The sequence below is a fragment of the Phyllopteryx taeniolatus genome, chromosome 7 (genome assembly GCF_024500385.1).
Source record: "Phyllopteryx taeniolatus isolate TA_2022b chromosome 7, UOR_Ptae_1.2, whole genome shotgun sequence".
NCBI classification, from domain to species: Eukaryota; Metazoa; Chordata; class Actinopteri; order Syngnathiformes; family Syngnathidae; genus Phyllopteryx; species Phyllopteryx taeniolatus.
This window is the reverse complement of record NC_084508.1, coordinates 6,887,022-6,902,700: the sequence shown is the minus strand read 5'-3', so window position 1 is coordinate 6,902,700 and position 15,679 is coordinate 6,887,022. Positions and strand designations below refer to the sequence as shown.

General features: G+C 47.6%; 1 protein-coding gene across 6 annotated transcripts in view; it reads left to right on the top strand.

Annotated features, from left to right (window-relative positions):
- Nucleotides 1–15,679, top strand: part of LOC133480497 (nuclear receptor ROR-beta-like) — a 180,165-nt gene that overhangs the window by 121,460 nt on the left and 43,026 nt on the right. For 2 of the 6 annotated variants that reach the window (XM_061778618.1, XM_061778617.1), the window contains one exon: nucleotides 9,448–13,412. The exons of the other annotated variants lie outside the window; for them this stretch is intronic. In XM_061778618.1, the coding sequence (XP_061634602.1) occupies nucleotides 9,448–10,315 (868 nt within the window). In that variant the 3' untranslated portion in view covers nucleotides 10,316–13,412. Of the gene's footprint in view, nucleotides 1–9,447; nucleotides 13,413–15,679 lie in introns of those variants that run through there. 6 annotated transcript variants of the gene reach the window in all.

Here is a 15,679-nt window from a genome sequence, read left to right as displayed (position 1 = left end):
AGGGCTGTCGGGGAGGGACCGTAAAGATTTTAAAGCCATCCAGAGGGTAAACATGGTTTACGAGGCCGAACTAAAAACCAAGTTTCAGTCCAAGTAAGGAGAATTACCGCCTTCGCCTGAGATGATTTGATATATGGTGCTTGTCTTTAGACAGTCAGGGAGGATTACACACACACAAAACTGAACTTGAAGTTTACTAGATTGGTGTCAGTGATTCGTTCCAGTAATAAAAAAAGACAAGCACAAAATAGAGCCCACAGTCTCTCAAAGGCTCAAAATAAGGAAAGCAGGATAATGAGCAAAATCGCTGCGCCGTGGGCAGCAGCCTGACGCTCACGTGCATCTCTGGCTCGTAAACACATTAGCATGCAGAGGAACGGCGGGTTGTGGGGATGAAAGCCCTCTCAGATCAGTGGCAGCGCGCTGACACAGTCCTAACCCATCACGGGCACATCCTCCTCCGGGGAGGCTTCCGAGCCTCCTTTGGTCTGGTTTGATGTCCACGTGCTTCTCTCGGTACGTGAAACACAAATAAAAGTTGCTGGGTTTTTTTTTTGGGTTTGTTTTGAAGTCGCTTTAACGAAGGCTATCTTTTTTTTTTTTTTTTTTAAACTGTAGTCAGCCACAAACGGACATTAAACTTGCAAACATAATCCAGACAGAAAGTCCCAAGCGGTGTCGTGCCAGCGCTTTATAAGAATGAACTGGAAACGATTACAGCGTTCTGCTGCCATGACGCGGTTCACTGTTGGCGCCATCTTGTGGCATCTTAGGGCATGACAGAAAGAACAATAGAAACCAGTATACTTGTCGGTCAGGTTGTCAGTTGAGTATGGCGATGAACTTTCCAGTCGTTTATTAAACACCGGGAGAACAGCAAAACTGAGCGCAAAAAAAATCGATCGATACAATCACTTTTTTGCTGCGCAGAGACACTGGTGCGCTGGCCACGCCCCCTCACAAAAGTGCAACGCTTCTCACACTCACTCGGTAGCAAACGGTGAGACCAGTTGTATTTCTTTTTCTTTGTTTTATTCTCTGGTGAGCTATGACTTCGTAAAGCAATAGAAGCGCCCCATGACAATAACGTCCCTGCGGAAAAATCGGATTAGGGCATGTTAAAGAGCGCATTCGAGTTTTTACACGCAGGTTTTTGAGAGCTTTTTATCGTCGTTTAAGTTGTATGTTTGCAAAAGAAACAAAGATATATGCAACTGTTCATTCCCAGCTTACAGTTTACACTCATGTTGTCAGGGTTACGAATTAAAGTTCCCTATTTTATTCAGTACTGTTCTGCTCCTTTGTCTTGAATCATATTTTGGGTGTGATAAGAATGTTTGTTCATATTCAGTATATATTGCATGTTGTTATTTCATATATCGGCCAATATATCTGTCATTGGCCAATATATCGGATCTTAGCCGATTTATCGACTATCTGCTTTTTTATTGGCATCGGCCCCAAAATCACAAAATCGCTCAGGCTCTACGCAGAAGCTGCTGTCGGCCGCAGCTCACGCCCAGACACTCACACACCCACCGGGCCCCGCCTCTTTCCCCCCCCCCAATTATTGCGGGTCTTTCTGAAATGCGACATAGCGGGAGCACGTATGACGAACAACGATTCTCTTGAAATTGCAGTCCCCGGGCGCCACGCTACATATACGGTGTCGGCATCACCGGATGGGATGCCGCGCTTCTCGGAGCTTTTTGAAGTCACAACTGATGTGTTTGGGCTCTGAAAAGTCATAGCTCTCCCAACATTTCTTATTTTTTGAATTCTTGATTTTGAAATGAGTGTGAATCCGCTGAGTGATGGCGCTGCTATGAAGTGTGATTAAAAACGAGCAGGGCGAGGAAAACATTTCTTGGCTTGCTTCTCTCCAATCACACTATTACAGGCTGAGCGTTGCCTTCTGTCATAAATTATACAGTTGTACTCGCCAAGTTAATTCCCTGTGTCCTGTCTGGTTATCAGGACCGATTTTGAAATATTCATGTCGCAGTTGACGCAGTGAATCTTCCTTCCATAGGCGCTCTTGATGAATCTTTCAGCTGCTGAGGTGTCCACATATCTCGTCCCCGTTTCAATAATGTGCCAAAAGAATTGCGAAGTCACTCGATACAATGCTATATTATTGTCATATTTTGCCACGATCGCCCACCGGCAATTGTGTCGTTATGGCTGTGCACTATTCTTGCTCAACCTTACCATAAAAATAGGCCCATTTTTCATAGCGAGCAGCATATTAATGACTGACGACGCCTTAGCATACAACACTGTCGACAAATTGTAATGTAACCAAACTTTCTTCATCCACTGCGAAAAATGACGACTATTACTGCACCTTACTGAGTCACGGTAGTTGTGAAACGAGTCTTGGTTTGTGTCTGCGCGACTGTGTTATACTGACCCCCGGTGGCCGGGTTGCGCACACCAGAAGCAGCAGCAATGAATTCATCAGGATGCACAAACTGTTCAACAATTCATTCATTCGATTTCATTATGCTGCTAATACATATTTTTTTTCTCAAGTAAATCTTGTAGAGTTCTATTTGGAAAGTGGCAATTTTGACTTGTCAAGATTTCTCGAAACATCGGAGGTAATTGGGTGACACGAATGGGCCAAAAGCTGGACGGCCTGCCGACAAATACATTTTCTGACGATATGCAGCTCAGTTGGTTTTGTAATTTCACACATGATGGCTGTGCCCGACTCTCCAGAGACCCCAAAATGTGTCTACGAGCAATGAAAAAGTCACTTTCCCCGCTTGAAAGCCAAGTAACGAGTTGTTTCGATGGGTTAGGGTTAGTGTGTGTTTGCTCGTCAAAATGTCCCGAGCTGCTGCTGTCTAACCGGGAAGAAGTATACGTGAGGACAAAAATCCATAAAGCCTGCTTTCATTGTTCTGCACGTGTATCGATATATTCAAATGTCAAAAATGACACTGTCGGCCTTTGAACAGTGGGATAACTCAATATTTGACGGATTTTCCACAAATATTTCCAGGGCAGGCAATACCCAGTGTGGCCCCGTCACAGTATAACAATAAGCGAATACGTGAATCGTGCTCCAGAGAGCAGAGAAGAATCTCTTTCGTCGCTGCCTCACTTGGCCCCGATGCAGGTGGATCGTAGCAACTGGGTTCTTCCATAATTTGTGAAGTACACTTTTACGCCGCTAGATCACAGATTTCATTTTTTTGCTGGAACCTGTGTGCTATATCGCAGAAATTAGTTTTTTTGAAGGCTTTTTACAATCGATTTACTCCCTGTAATGCCCTCAAATGTGGGAAAGGAGAGCCACAGTCTCCGAAGTGCTTTCCATCTGTTTATTGAAGCCCCGTGAGAACGATAAAACGCATACAAACACCATCAGTACAGGCGCTGCTGTCAGCCACAGCTCACGGCCAGACACTCACAGGCCATCCCACCAGGCCCCGCCTCTTAAAGACACGTGCATGTACATCGACATTACTCCCAAAAAAAAGATCTCAATACTTTTGGGCACGGGGCGAGGCTACTGCCAATGACTGTTATTGCGCAATCAACCTTGAATTCAGTTAATTTGAAAGGCGACAATGCAATTTCATCAAAGCCGTTTTTGTCACTAAATGCTACTTTTGTGTTTTTGGTCAAACAACTCCTTCTCTTAAGTCCATTGCTCATATTTGTGTTCCTCCAAGGGGGCTTGACTTTGGAGCAAAGGCGTCTCTTATAAATGGATCGCTCCGGAGGTGGTCGAGCAGCATTTCAGTCCACGGGAAATTGGTTTCCAGTGGTCTTGGATGCCCCTCGCCGCCGTGTTGGGAAACCCCGCTGAGACTTTTTTTGCTGTTACGAATTCATCCAATGTCCATTTGGACCCGTCGTACTGGTCGGCTTTACAAAAGGCAGATGATTACCGACGCGCCGTAGCCACCACGTGTGCTTTGCATACTTTGAAGGAGCTTATCTCGGGAACGGTGCGCGAGAAATGAATTTCCACACAGCAACGAGGGTGACAAGTGCTTTTCGACAGGGAAAAGGAGCAACGACAACCATCCATCCGTTTTCTGTGCCGCTTCTCCTCACGCGGGTTGCGGGCGTGCCGGAGCCCATCCCAGCTGTCATCGGGCAGGAGGCGGGGCGCACCCTGAACCGGTCGCCAGCCAATCGCAGGGCACATAGGAACGAACAACCATTCGCGCTCACAGTCACGCCTACGGGCAATTTAGAGTCTCCAATGAATGCATGTTTTTGGGATGTGGGAGGAAAGCGGAGTGCCCGGAGAAAAGCCACGCAGGCACGGGGACAACATGCAAACTCCACACAGGCGGGGCCGGGGATCGAACCCGGGTCCTCAGAACCGTGAGGCTGACGCTCTAACCGGTCGGCCACCGTGCCAACAAGAAACCAACAAGAAACCAACAAGAAAAAAATAAACAAAATACCAAGAGGTGCCTCTCTGTAATGTGTTTTTAATCAAATACGTCACACTCTATAATATACTTGATCAAAACATACAATGAGAACAATTAAATGGAATGGAGTGAATGAAACAATTCAATGGACATTGTGCTGCTACTTCAGAATGGTACCAGAGATGGTGAAAAGAAAAGGAAAAGTTTTCATCGTCATTGGAAGAAAAAGTTCTGGGAAAATAGTTCAAACTAGGGCCACAACGATCCATCGAATCGCTCGAATGAGTCGCTTAGAAAAAAGGTTGAAGTAAAAGCTAGCTGCACCTTGCATTCACGTTATTGATTAATTATGCAGAACTCCTTTTTAGCCAATGACTCGATTCATTGTTGGCTTAATCGGTAGGGGACTCCATTCTAAAAATACAGCCTGTGGGCAAACCATCACGTGAGTTTTGTTTTTCTGTGTTTTTTTGCCAGCACTTCATTTTATTCACAGCAATGACAATGGCGAGCGCATTTCAACGGGATTTACGGAAAATCCCATCTCTATTTAAAAAAAAAAAAAAAAAAAAAGCCAGCACTGCTGTCACGTTTGCTATGTAAAAGTAATAATCGGGGGGGAAAAGAGAGAGAGAGAGAGAAAAGAAACCGTGCAGCAGCGACCTTGGTTTGAAATTGTACACTAGTTCAAGTTTCTTTGGAATTTCTAAGCCATTACCGCCGCGGCGCTAGCTAATGGAGGCGATGAATGGCTAACAAAAAGGAGGATCTTTTTCCTCACTACCTTCCGCGGCAAAACTTTCCTCTCGGCTTATTATTGTCGGACAAGGAGAGCGGCGTGGTTGGGCTTCCATTTCGCTTGAGTAAGAGCGGAGCCCGTTGCCTTCGCCGTCTCACGTCTCACCTTCACCTTCTTCTCTTCGTTGATCTGCTCCACACGGCTTCTCGACGGCTTTGTACGAAGGTTCTTTCGAGTGAAAGTTCGAGCCAACCGTTTACTGCCGTGGACGCATATGTTCGTCGAGTCAATTTTTCAACGGTTGGCTACGGAAGAGGGTCTCTCAGCCAGCTTGTTTATGCTATTCCCATTTGTAAAAACCACTGCAATGGCTAACGGATCCCTGAAAAGAGTGGCGTTGCATCGCTTCGCATATGAGGTTAGCACAGCTTTTGAGCGGAGGATAAAGTTAGGTTTGTCACGTCGATTATGAGGGAGAAAAATGCCAACGTCAGAAGTCGGACAAGTTTAGGCACTTCGCACTTGAACAGAGCATGTACAGCATACATATGACCTAAACAGTACTTTATTTGTTGTCGCAGGTAGTAGAAACCGCGCGTCTTGATTTGTTGGAGAAGACGACACAGTTCAAGGAGTGAATCGGGAATATTACGTCTATGTCGCAAAGCCGCTGACATTCAACTCGAGCCGTTCAGTGAATCAATGTTTCTTAGCTGGATATGTGAAAAGAAGTCATCTTGCCATCAAAAGCCCTTTCTCGGTTTCTTGTTTCATAGTTGGAGGTGCGTCACGAGAAAACACATGGTTGCGTCAAAGTCCCTTTCGGCTTGACGGTTCTTTTCACGAAAAGCTAATGTCGCTCGCTCGTTTTGGAAGACAACTGCTGATTACGAAGGAATAGAAACAGCTCGAAACATCCTTTTTTTTTGCGGGGGGGGACTCTTTCTTTTGCCAGAGTCTGTGTTTATATTGTCACAGAGCGCACTATTCTCAAAATGCTCTAGAACAACTGGCAACATGCTTTGAAAACAGACGGCAGAGAATAAGTATCAAAAGTCATTTTCTGATATTCAATGTACTTAAGTATTGAAAGTAAATGTTGTATTTTCTATACTTATTTTTTGAAGTGAGCTTGCGTTTCGATGTATTTGCGATAGCGCAAATTCACATGATGGAACTGTGAAGCGAGGCCCGTGTCCGCACGATGAAGCGCTTCGTTCAATCCGACCGACGAGGCCGCTGGATTCGTTGGGGTTTCCGTCGATAAAGACTCGCGGCTTTGCGGCGAGGGCGTGAACTCTTATCGGCGGTGCGGCGAGTGCAATCGACACGGCTGTCAAATAGAATGCGCCCAAAGTTATGGACGGAAACATCGTTTCTATTTGAGCGATCCCGCTGTGAAGGCCGGGCTTTTAATGTCATATTGTATGGTGGCCATTTTCAGTCATCTCACGCGTTTTGAAATAGGGTACTTGTGCCCTTGCACCGACAATAGCCAATTATTTTGAATTTGCCCACCTTGCCGTTCGTTCGCTGGCATTTCCAACAGCAAACGACAGGAAAGAGCCGTTTCAAAAAAACCAACTTCCAAATATGTCGTTTCACCTCGGCAGAGTCCTTGAAAGCTTTTTGGTGTTATTTAAAGACGATTGTGTTGGTGTGCTTTTCGTTGAACTCATCACTGGGGTGATGAGTTCAATTACCATAACCAACCAATTACAATTAATTTTGCAGGTCACTCAAGCAGACGGACGGAGGAGCTTTTATTCTTTCTGAAAAGTTTCACGCATCAACATAATATTTGAAAAAGCATCGTCGTGCACACAGTGCTGACTTAATTCTTTTAAATCACTTGGTTTTTCGAGGAAGGAGGGGCGGTTCTGCCTCATGCCAATTTTAAGTACCACTTGTGTCGCCACGACAACATTTCTGACAACCCTCGTGACTATTTCTCTCAAAGAAAAATCCACTCGCAACAAACGTAGCGGCTTTGAGACTTCTGGAGACAGCGACGCACACACACACACACACACACACACCCCGCTGCTCGCTGGGCTGAGGTCTTGCGGTTTTATTTTCTTGTTTTGTGTTTTTACAAACCCCAAAAAGCAGAAAAGATGACACTTCAATCATTTTCAGAAACAGTCAAACATACACACAAAAAATGAAACGCTCTCAATGAGCTGTTGTAAACCACAACTCTCACCCAGACGCTCGCACGCAGACGAACCCGCTCCTGGCGTCACTCACTAGGCTCCGCCCCTTAAAGGCACACATACAGTAATGACACTATAAAACCAATTCATTTTTTACATTCTCTATTAGGTTTTTATACAGTGCTAATTGTGTTTTATTAACGTAGCGTTTTTTTGGGGGAGGGGGCGGTGTGGAACGGATTAATGGCATTTCAATTCATTTCCGTAGGGAACGTCGATTTGACATACAAGTCAATTTTGTGATGAGCTCAGTTACAGAACAAAACAAACTGTAAGTCAAGGTAGCAGCTATTTGCCTTTCTTCTCTTCAGCGGCGTACAGTAACTACATGGATCTTAAGATTATTCATGTCTAGGAGAATTCTATAACAATCTTTTTTTAGCATCCGTCAGTGTGGTAATCAACAACAATTAGTCTGTTTGTCTAAGGCCTCGTGTTGGGAAATCGACTTTCAGCATCCTGGGGTGCAATTTGTGTGCGTGTTGTTGTTGTTGTTGTTGTGAGTCCCATGAGTTCAGCAGCTCATCTTCGGGCATTTCCCTAATTGATGGGCGACATCCTGTCTTGCGTTGGCGTTTTATTCACGGCCGCAACAGTTCACGTAATGATTCTCTCAAGATGGGAATGCATACAAAACCCAAGAAATGCTTGGAAAAGGATTTGCTCTAATGCAAAACAACATGCAGTCATAAAAGCTCCTAATTCAAGCCACAATAGCTTCTTTCCCTATAAAGCTAATGTTGCGAGACATGCTCGTGCAAAGAGCCAGTCTCAATCAAGAGAGACGGTGTTTACGAGCTATTCGAATCACTCTCCGCTTTATGGGATGCGAGTCATCAAGCGGCGCAACCTCGGCTGGAGGGCGTGCCAACGTTCCCGCTCGCAAAATAGGCCGTCTTGTCCCAGTGCCAGTCAACTCGCGTCCGTGCGCTTCATGCAAGACGCGCTTGAGACACAAGTGACCGAAGTACTCGCACTCTGGACTTAAGTGGGAGTACAGATATACTTGTGTTTATAAAAAAAAAAAAAGAGTGCTAAATGTTGATTCAACAACTCACGTACTTAAACATTCTCAAGTGCAGACTCTGAAATGAGGGTTTACTGTCAATTGTATACCATATCCCTTTTAATAAGAAAAACACTGCACACAAAGTCATTTCTCTTTTATTCACTTGCATGTTGCGCATGCTGACAAGGGGGGCGGGGGCCGGGGGGCGGGGGGCACAGGAGACGGCTACATTCCGATAAGATCATCAGGACTGAACTGGTCCTGCCTGAGCAAAACAAAAACAAAAATAAAAAATGAAAACGGGTTGTTTTTTCAGAAAAGAAGTTGGTGGTGGCCTGGCAACGCATTCACCACAAACAAACCGCATAACACTCAACAACAAATTGTCGTATTGTCTACGATTATTATTTTTATTTTTTAGCTGAATTTGATTTGCTGAATCCAATTATCAAATTTCTTTTGCTCAATCAGGCATTTGTTTTTTATTTGTTTTTTTATCTAGGCCCGTGAAATAAATTGTTTTCTTTTTTCTCAGAGGAGAAACATTAACAAAAATCAACCGATAATGTCACAAAATGTAATTGATTTAGTAAGAAAATCCCATTATTTATACAAAATAAATAAATCCAAATTTTGAAAAAAACCTAACGGGAACAAGAGAAAAAGAAACTCCTTTTCAGATTAATAATTGTCCTAAATCAGTTGACAAAAAATGTCAAATGTTGTAACCGAGTATAATTGTTGTAGGCGACGACAACGACAAAATGGATGGGGACTCTCTTGCTCTTCCAAAATGTGTTGCCATCGTCCTTGTTTGACGTTCCTCCATGTCACCGCTGTCCCCATTTTTTTTGTTTGCGCAATCAATCGATCAATAACATCTGCGGTTGAATTTGCCTTTCTTCAACGCGCGTCTTTAATGGTTCCCGAGAGTTAACGAGCCCTTTTATGACAAAGCAAGCAAGGAGTCGAAAGCATCGCCAGCGGCGGTCTCCACCTGAGAACGATGACGTCCCACCACTGAGCTGCGATGGTTGTGCCTGTTGACTCATGAGCTTTTCTCTCCATTTTCCTGACCAGGATTACTGAAAGAGACCTTCATCAAGGAGCCGGACGGCCTGGTGTCCGTCAACCTGCTGGTGGTGTCGGCCGTTTCGGCCTTCGCCACGGGCGCCGTCTTCTCCGGCCTGGCCGTCTGTCGGATCATGAGTCACCGCCACCGGCACGGCCGAAGGGCCGGCGCCAAGGGGGCCCGCCGCAAGAGCGACAGGGAGCGGAGCGCGCCGGGCCCCGGCCCCGGCCCCGGCCCCGGCGCCTCGGTGATGAGCGTGACGGGGACCGGAGGCGGCGACCGGCGCGACTCGCAGGTGGACAACCCGTTCGTCGCGACCAACGGATGGCCCAAAGTCGACGTGGACCCCGGCTTGCTGCCCACCCCCGAGCAGACCCCGCTGCAGCAGAAACGAGTGGTGCGTCTGCCCGACGCCGACTGGGACCAGAGCCAGACCTTCCTGGCGGCCGTCGGGACCCCTTGCCCCAACAACTCTGTCATCTACCTGAGCTCCAAATTCCTGCAGGCGGGCGGAGGCGGCGGAGGAATGGTTCGGATCGACGAGCCGGGCGAGGTTCTGCTGCCCCCGCACGCCGAGCGCCAACGCTACCTGATCCTATCCGCCCAGCGGGGCGGGAACGGCGGCCGTCCGGCGGGCGCCCCGAGGAGCTCGGCGGGGGACTACATCTACCCGTCCGCGCCGCGGGACTCTCCGGACCGGCGGCGGGTGGTCTCGGCGCCCGCTCCCCACACGGATTACGGGGAGCCTCGCCGGAGCCACGAGGCGCTCAACTGCAACGGCGACAACGGCGCGCCGTACCACGCGCGGCGCCAGGGCCTCGTCGGGCCGGAGACGCACGGGCACCGAGGGGGGCTGGGACAACTGGCCGACTATAGCCACCTCCTGGCGAAGAGCGAGAGAACCCCGAGTGTCCAGTGAGGTAACGGACAGCTCTCTGACCAAGCCAGTCGCTCCTGCGGCCGGAAGAAAGCCGAGACTCTTAACGTTCCCCGTCTGTCCTCTCTCACCGTCTTTTAACCTTCTGACGTCATTCGGCCGACCGAAGGGAGGGACGAGAAGTCAAAGGGACACTTGTGCCAAAACGCGCACCATTCCTCCGCCGTTCGGCGCAGCCGGAGCCGCGGAGCGCCGGGCGCGGTTCAGGCGAGGACTCGGGGTGCTTCGGGACGCGGGATCTCGGGGCCAAACGGCAGCGCCGACACGACGACGGCGGACGATTTTGGACTTGCCGAGGCACAAAGTGGGAGGCCCCTCTTCACCGCCGTGGATTTACTTCAAGTGTACATTTTAGTTTGTGCTTATTGTGCTTTTCTTGCCACTCGCCCCTTAGGACTTTTGAAGCTGTGCCAGACCGGAGCGCGTGCGCGTGCGCGTGTTGACACGTGTTAGCGGTTGAGCCAATTCATCGACTAGTCGACACGTCAACTTTGCCACTGCGCCAACGCGCTTACAGGTTGAACTCGATTCATCACCATTCAGCCGTTTTGGCTTCCACATCACGGAAAGGAAAAGGCGCTCGCGACGTTTGGAAATAGGAGACTTACAAATACAAAGGAGACTTGCAAAATGTAGAGCAAAAGCACAAGTTCCATGAAGGCAAACAATAACGCTCGCTGACGGGCAGCCTCAATCCCGACGGCATGAGGACAGGCTGCGGTCGTTCATGGACTCCCTCGTCCGGTCGCCAACACGCTCGGACCCCTTCGCTGCCTCGCAGAGAGTCGGAGTTTACAGAACTCCGTAGGCAGCGGGGTTGCTACGTTATTGCAAAAGCTTCCCGCCGCCTGTGATTTTTTTGGTTTTCATTGGAGTGAAATTCCTGCAGTGAGAATTTACAAATTCCGACTTTCTGCGAGGCGGTGAAGGTGCCGGAATGCCATTGGATGACTGGTCGGCGCTTTTAACCACTGGCATGTATGTGTGTGAATGGCGTCAATAGGTGTGCCCTCTTAACTGTGACGGGACGGGCATTTCAATACATTTAGCAATGGGGGAAAACGAACACTTCCGTCCGGCATGTTCTAAACTCCCGCTTCCGTGCCAGCGCGGGTGTACCGTTGCTCAACTTCCTGTTCGGTGAAAACTCGGTGAAACCGAACGAACGATGCCTTATTTGCTTCAAGGCAACGTTCATCAACGATCAAAATCCGGCCCGCTGAATTCTTAATGATCAGTTCATGTCAAAACACGCACGCATCATTATTGTGCCCGGCGCTGGGAAGAAGTCCGGCGGGCGGCCCCCTCCTCAGGAGCATCGGCGTGCCTGTTTAAGAGGGGAGCAATACAAAGGAAAACATGATTTTGCAGTCTCGCCGTTTTCTCAGCAAATGGCTTTTTTCTTCTTTCTATGGGTAAAGGAACAAAGCCCCCAAAACCCTAACCCACCAACCCCCCCCCCCCCTCCTCCCCGGCCTTCGCCCCCGTTCGGGTGTCGTCTGGCTCGACCTCAAGCCTCGCGAAACGTGAGCCGCGGCCGCCCGGTGCCGTCCGACTCGGAGCGCTCGTTGCCGACGCGGCGCTAACAAATGGCCGTTGCGAGCCTCGCGGAAGGGCAAGCCGCCCCGTCCGTCGTGAGCACTAAGACCATCGCGAAACGCTATCTCGATGCAATGACCTACATTTACAGCCTGAAATTCAAAGATTTGCTCCATAAAACGGATTGAATTGACTCCCGACGGTCCGTTCTCTGTTTGGTTGCGTTCTATATCTTTTTTTGTCCAATCGGATTTGTTGTAATCCGCCCAGGGCCGTCACGATCGGCACTTGCTGGCCCGTGCAACTTCAACTAACGTGCTGCCTTGCGATACAAGTCCAAATGTTTTTTCCACTTCATCCAAACACCCAAATCAATGTTGTCGGTTTGATTTTCAATGAGACAAATTTGCCGTCCGCGTAGCCCGCGCGCACGTATCGTCCGTCCTCGTTCTTCTTCTGTGGTGTTTATTGGCGCTTGGCAAGTCGAGCCGCCGCCCGATATCGTCCTTGCGCTGCAAAGGAAACCGATGTCAATGGAAGGTGGGTGGCCAGATGTCGGGAAGGTTTCGCCGAACAAATTTGCCAGCATTTTCCCGTCCCGTGATCGGTCGGTCGGAGCAAAAGTGTTCGACCGATGGCGATCGGCGCACATTCGTACATTGATGTATTGGATTTCCGTGGCACGCTAACGATTATCGCGCTGACGCCCAAGGTGTGCTTTGCAATCTATCTGTAGAAATACGCTCATCGTGGATCCCGAAAAGCAGTGGTCAACAATTAGCACGACATATTATGTTGTGTCATTTAAATAAGTGCATACTTGCTGTACAGATGGGGACCGGCGCACTAAGAAAATCAACGTTTGGGCCGACTAAAAACGATGATGACGATGACGACGTATCACAAAAATCGGACATCCTTGCATGAATAGCGTCGATTTTTAAGAACAAAAGGCTTATGACCATAATAAAGTCCGATTTTATTTGAGAATAAAGGTGTATTTGTTTGAGAATATAATGACTTTTTTTTAACAGAATAAAGGCATCTTCCAGAATAAAAGGTGTCATTTTTTTAAATTCCTGATTAAACTTAGACTTTAGTAACATTATATTAGGACTTTATCTTGAAATTTAAAAATAAAAAATACGACTTTGCCTTCATTGCAACTTGTACAAAATGTGAATTTCTTATGGGTTTTTTTTTCCTTTCTCCACTTTTTCAACGGGTTGCGGCCATCGCCATGTAAAAAGCTCCCTGGAGCCCAAAGGGTTGAGAAGAAAAGAAGCCCTTGCTCGAAAGCTTGTCTGCCAAAATGCAAACAACAAATCCATTTAGCATGGAAACACTTGATTTGCTTTATTCAGCAATGGTTCAGAATTACAACAATAAAATAGTATTAAAAAAATAGTCAACCTTTTTGACAAACCACACAAAAAAAAAAAAAATCTTCAAGTTGCTGGATGTCTCATTTGGGTACAGATTGTCTGCCCCCTAGCCCCCCCCCCCCCCCCCCCCCAAAAAAAATATATTATAATTTTGCAAGAAACATGAAGTAGACAATTGATTTTATTAAAAAGAAAAAAAAAAGATTTCAAACCGTTCTTCCATCTATCTTCATGCAGATTGTTTTCCTCAAGTAGTGGGATGTCTAATTTCAGTACAGCTTGTCTGCCGAAATGAAAATGAAAAAATCCTTTTAGCCAGAAACATAAAGTGGACACTTAATTTCCTTCATAAAAAATAAAAAACATTTTAAAAAAATAACGCGGCAACAAAGATGACCAATTCCAACAGGGCTCAACCCTTTGAACAAACTTTGAAAATGGAAGTTAAAAGAACCTTTTTGTCTTTGCATTTTGCTCTGAAAGTTCTTCCATGTATTTTCAAGCTGACTATTCTCCTCGAGTCGCGGAGCAGCAAATAGCCGCCGGCGCTGTCTGAGATGGAAAAGCAAAGCAAGGACGGAGGAGGAGGAGGGGGAGGAGGAAGAGGGGGAGGAGGAGGAGGAGACGGAGGAGGAGGAGGAGGGGGAGGAGGGGGAGGAGGAGGAGGAGGAGGAGGAGGAGGAGGAGGGGGAGGAGGAGGTCTGGCGGGGCGAGCATGTTGAAGTCGCCGCATTAGCGCTGGAAGCGGGTCATTGAGGCGCGTCCGCTAAAAGAAAATACAATTAAGGGAAATGACGTGCGCGATTTCGCCACTGGGGGGCAGTAAAGTGTACCCCTGCTATTCACGGGGAATAGCGACCGGACTGCACTGCAAATAGCGGACAATTGACGAATTATTATTGAATTAGAATTGCACTGGGGGAAACAAAAATTGGAATTAGCCGTGATACACCGCTAATAAGGTTCAAAAAGAGGAAAAAAATGTGGGGGCTCAAAAGTCATTTTTTTCCACATGAATGTACACACAGCACCCCATATTGACAGAAACAGAAACAGAATTGTTGACATTTTTGCGGATTTATTAAAAAAGAACAAGTGAAATATCACATAGCCATAAGTATTCAGTATTGAGCAGACGCACCCTTTTGAGCTCATCCAGCCACGAGTCTTTTTCCCGCCCGGATTTGGGGATCCTCTGCCATTCCTCCTTGCAGATCCTCTCCAGTTCTGTCAGGTCGGATGGGGAACGTTGGTGGGCAGCCATTTTCAGGTCTTTCCGGAGATGCTCAATTGGGTTTCGGTCAGGGCGCTGGCCGGGCCGTTCAAGAACGGTCACGGAATTGTTTTGAAGCCACTCCTTGGGTATTTTAGCTGCGTGCTTATGGTCATTGTCTCGTTGGAAGGTGAACCTTCGGGCCAGTCTGAGGTCCTGAGCGCTCTGGAGAAGGTTTTGTTCCAGGATATCCCCGTACTTGGCCGCATTCATCTTTCCTTGGATTGCGGCCGGTCGTGCTGTCCCTGCAGCTGAAAAACACCCCCACAGCACGATGCTGCCACCGCCATGCTTCACTCTTGGGACTGTGATGAGCAGTGCCTGCTTTTCTCCACACTTGCCGCTTAGAATTAAGGCCAACAATTTCTATCTCGGTCTCATCGGACCAGAGAATCTTGTTCCTCACCATCTTGGAGTAAGGACCTTTATTTCAGTAAGATGGTGAGACGGACGGCCAGCTCTCGGAAGGGTTCCGCTCGTCCCAAACGTCTTCCATTTCAGGATTATGGAGGCCTTAGGAACCTTAAGTGCAGCAGACGTTTTTTTTGTAACCCTGGCCAGATCTGTGCCTTGCCACAGTTCAGTCTCTGAGCTCTTCAGGCAGTTCCTTTGACCTCATGATTCTCATTTGCTCTGAGATGGCACTGTGAGCTGTCAGGTCTTTTGTAGACAGGGGTGTGGCTTTCCTCATCAAGTCCAATCAGTATCATCAGATGTGGAACCATCTCAAGGATGATCAGAAGAAATGGACGCCACCCGACTTCAATATATGAGTGTCACAGCAAAGGGTCTGGTTTTCTTTTTGAATTAATCAGCAAAAACGTCAACAAATGTGTTTTTTTTCTGTCAACATGGAGTGCTGTGCGTCCATTAATGAGGGGGAAAAATGAACTGAAATGATTTGAACAAATGGCTGCCATATCACAACGAGTGATCAATTGAAGGGGGTCTGAAAACCTTCCGTACCCGCTGTGCATCTACAAGGCACCGCTGCACTTGGAACTTGGAACTTGTTACTAACTTGGAAGTCAGGTGACGCATCGGCCATGCTTACCAAAGTCGCCGCTGCCACCGGACTTTTCTTTTTATCGTCGTCCCCGCCCGCC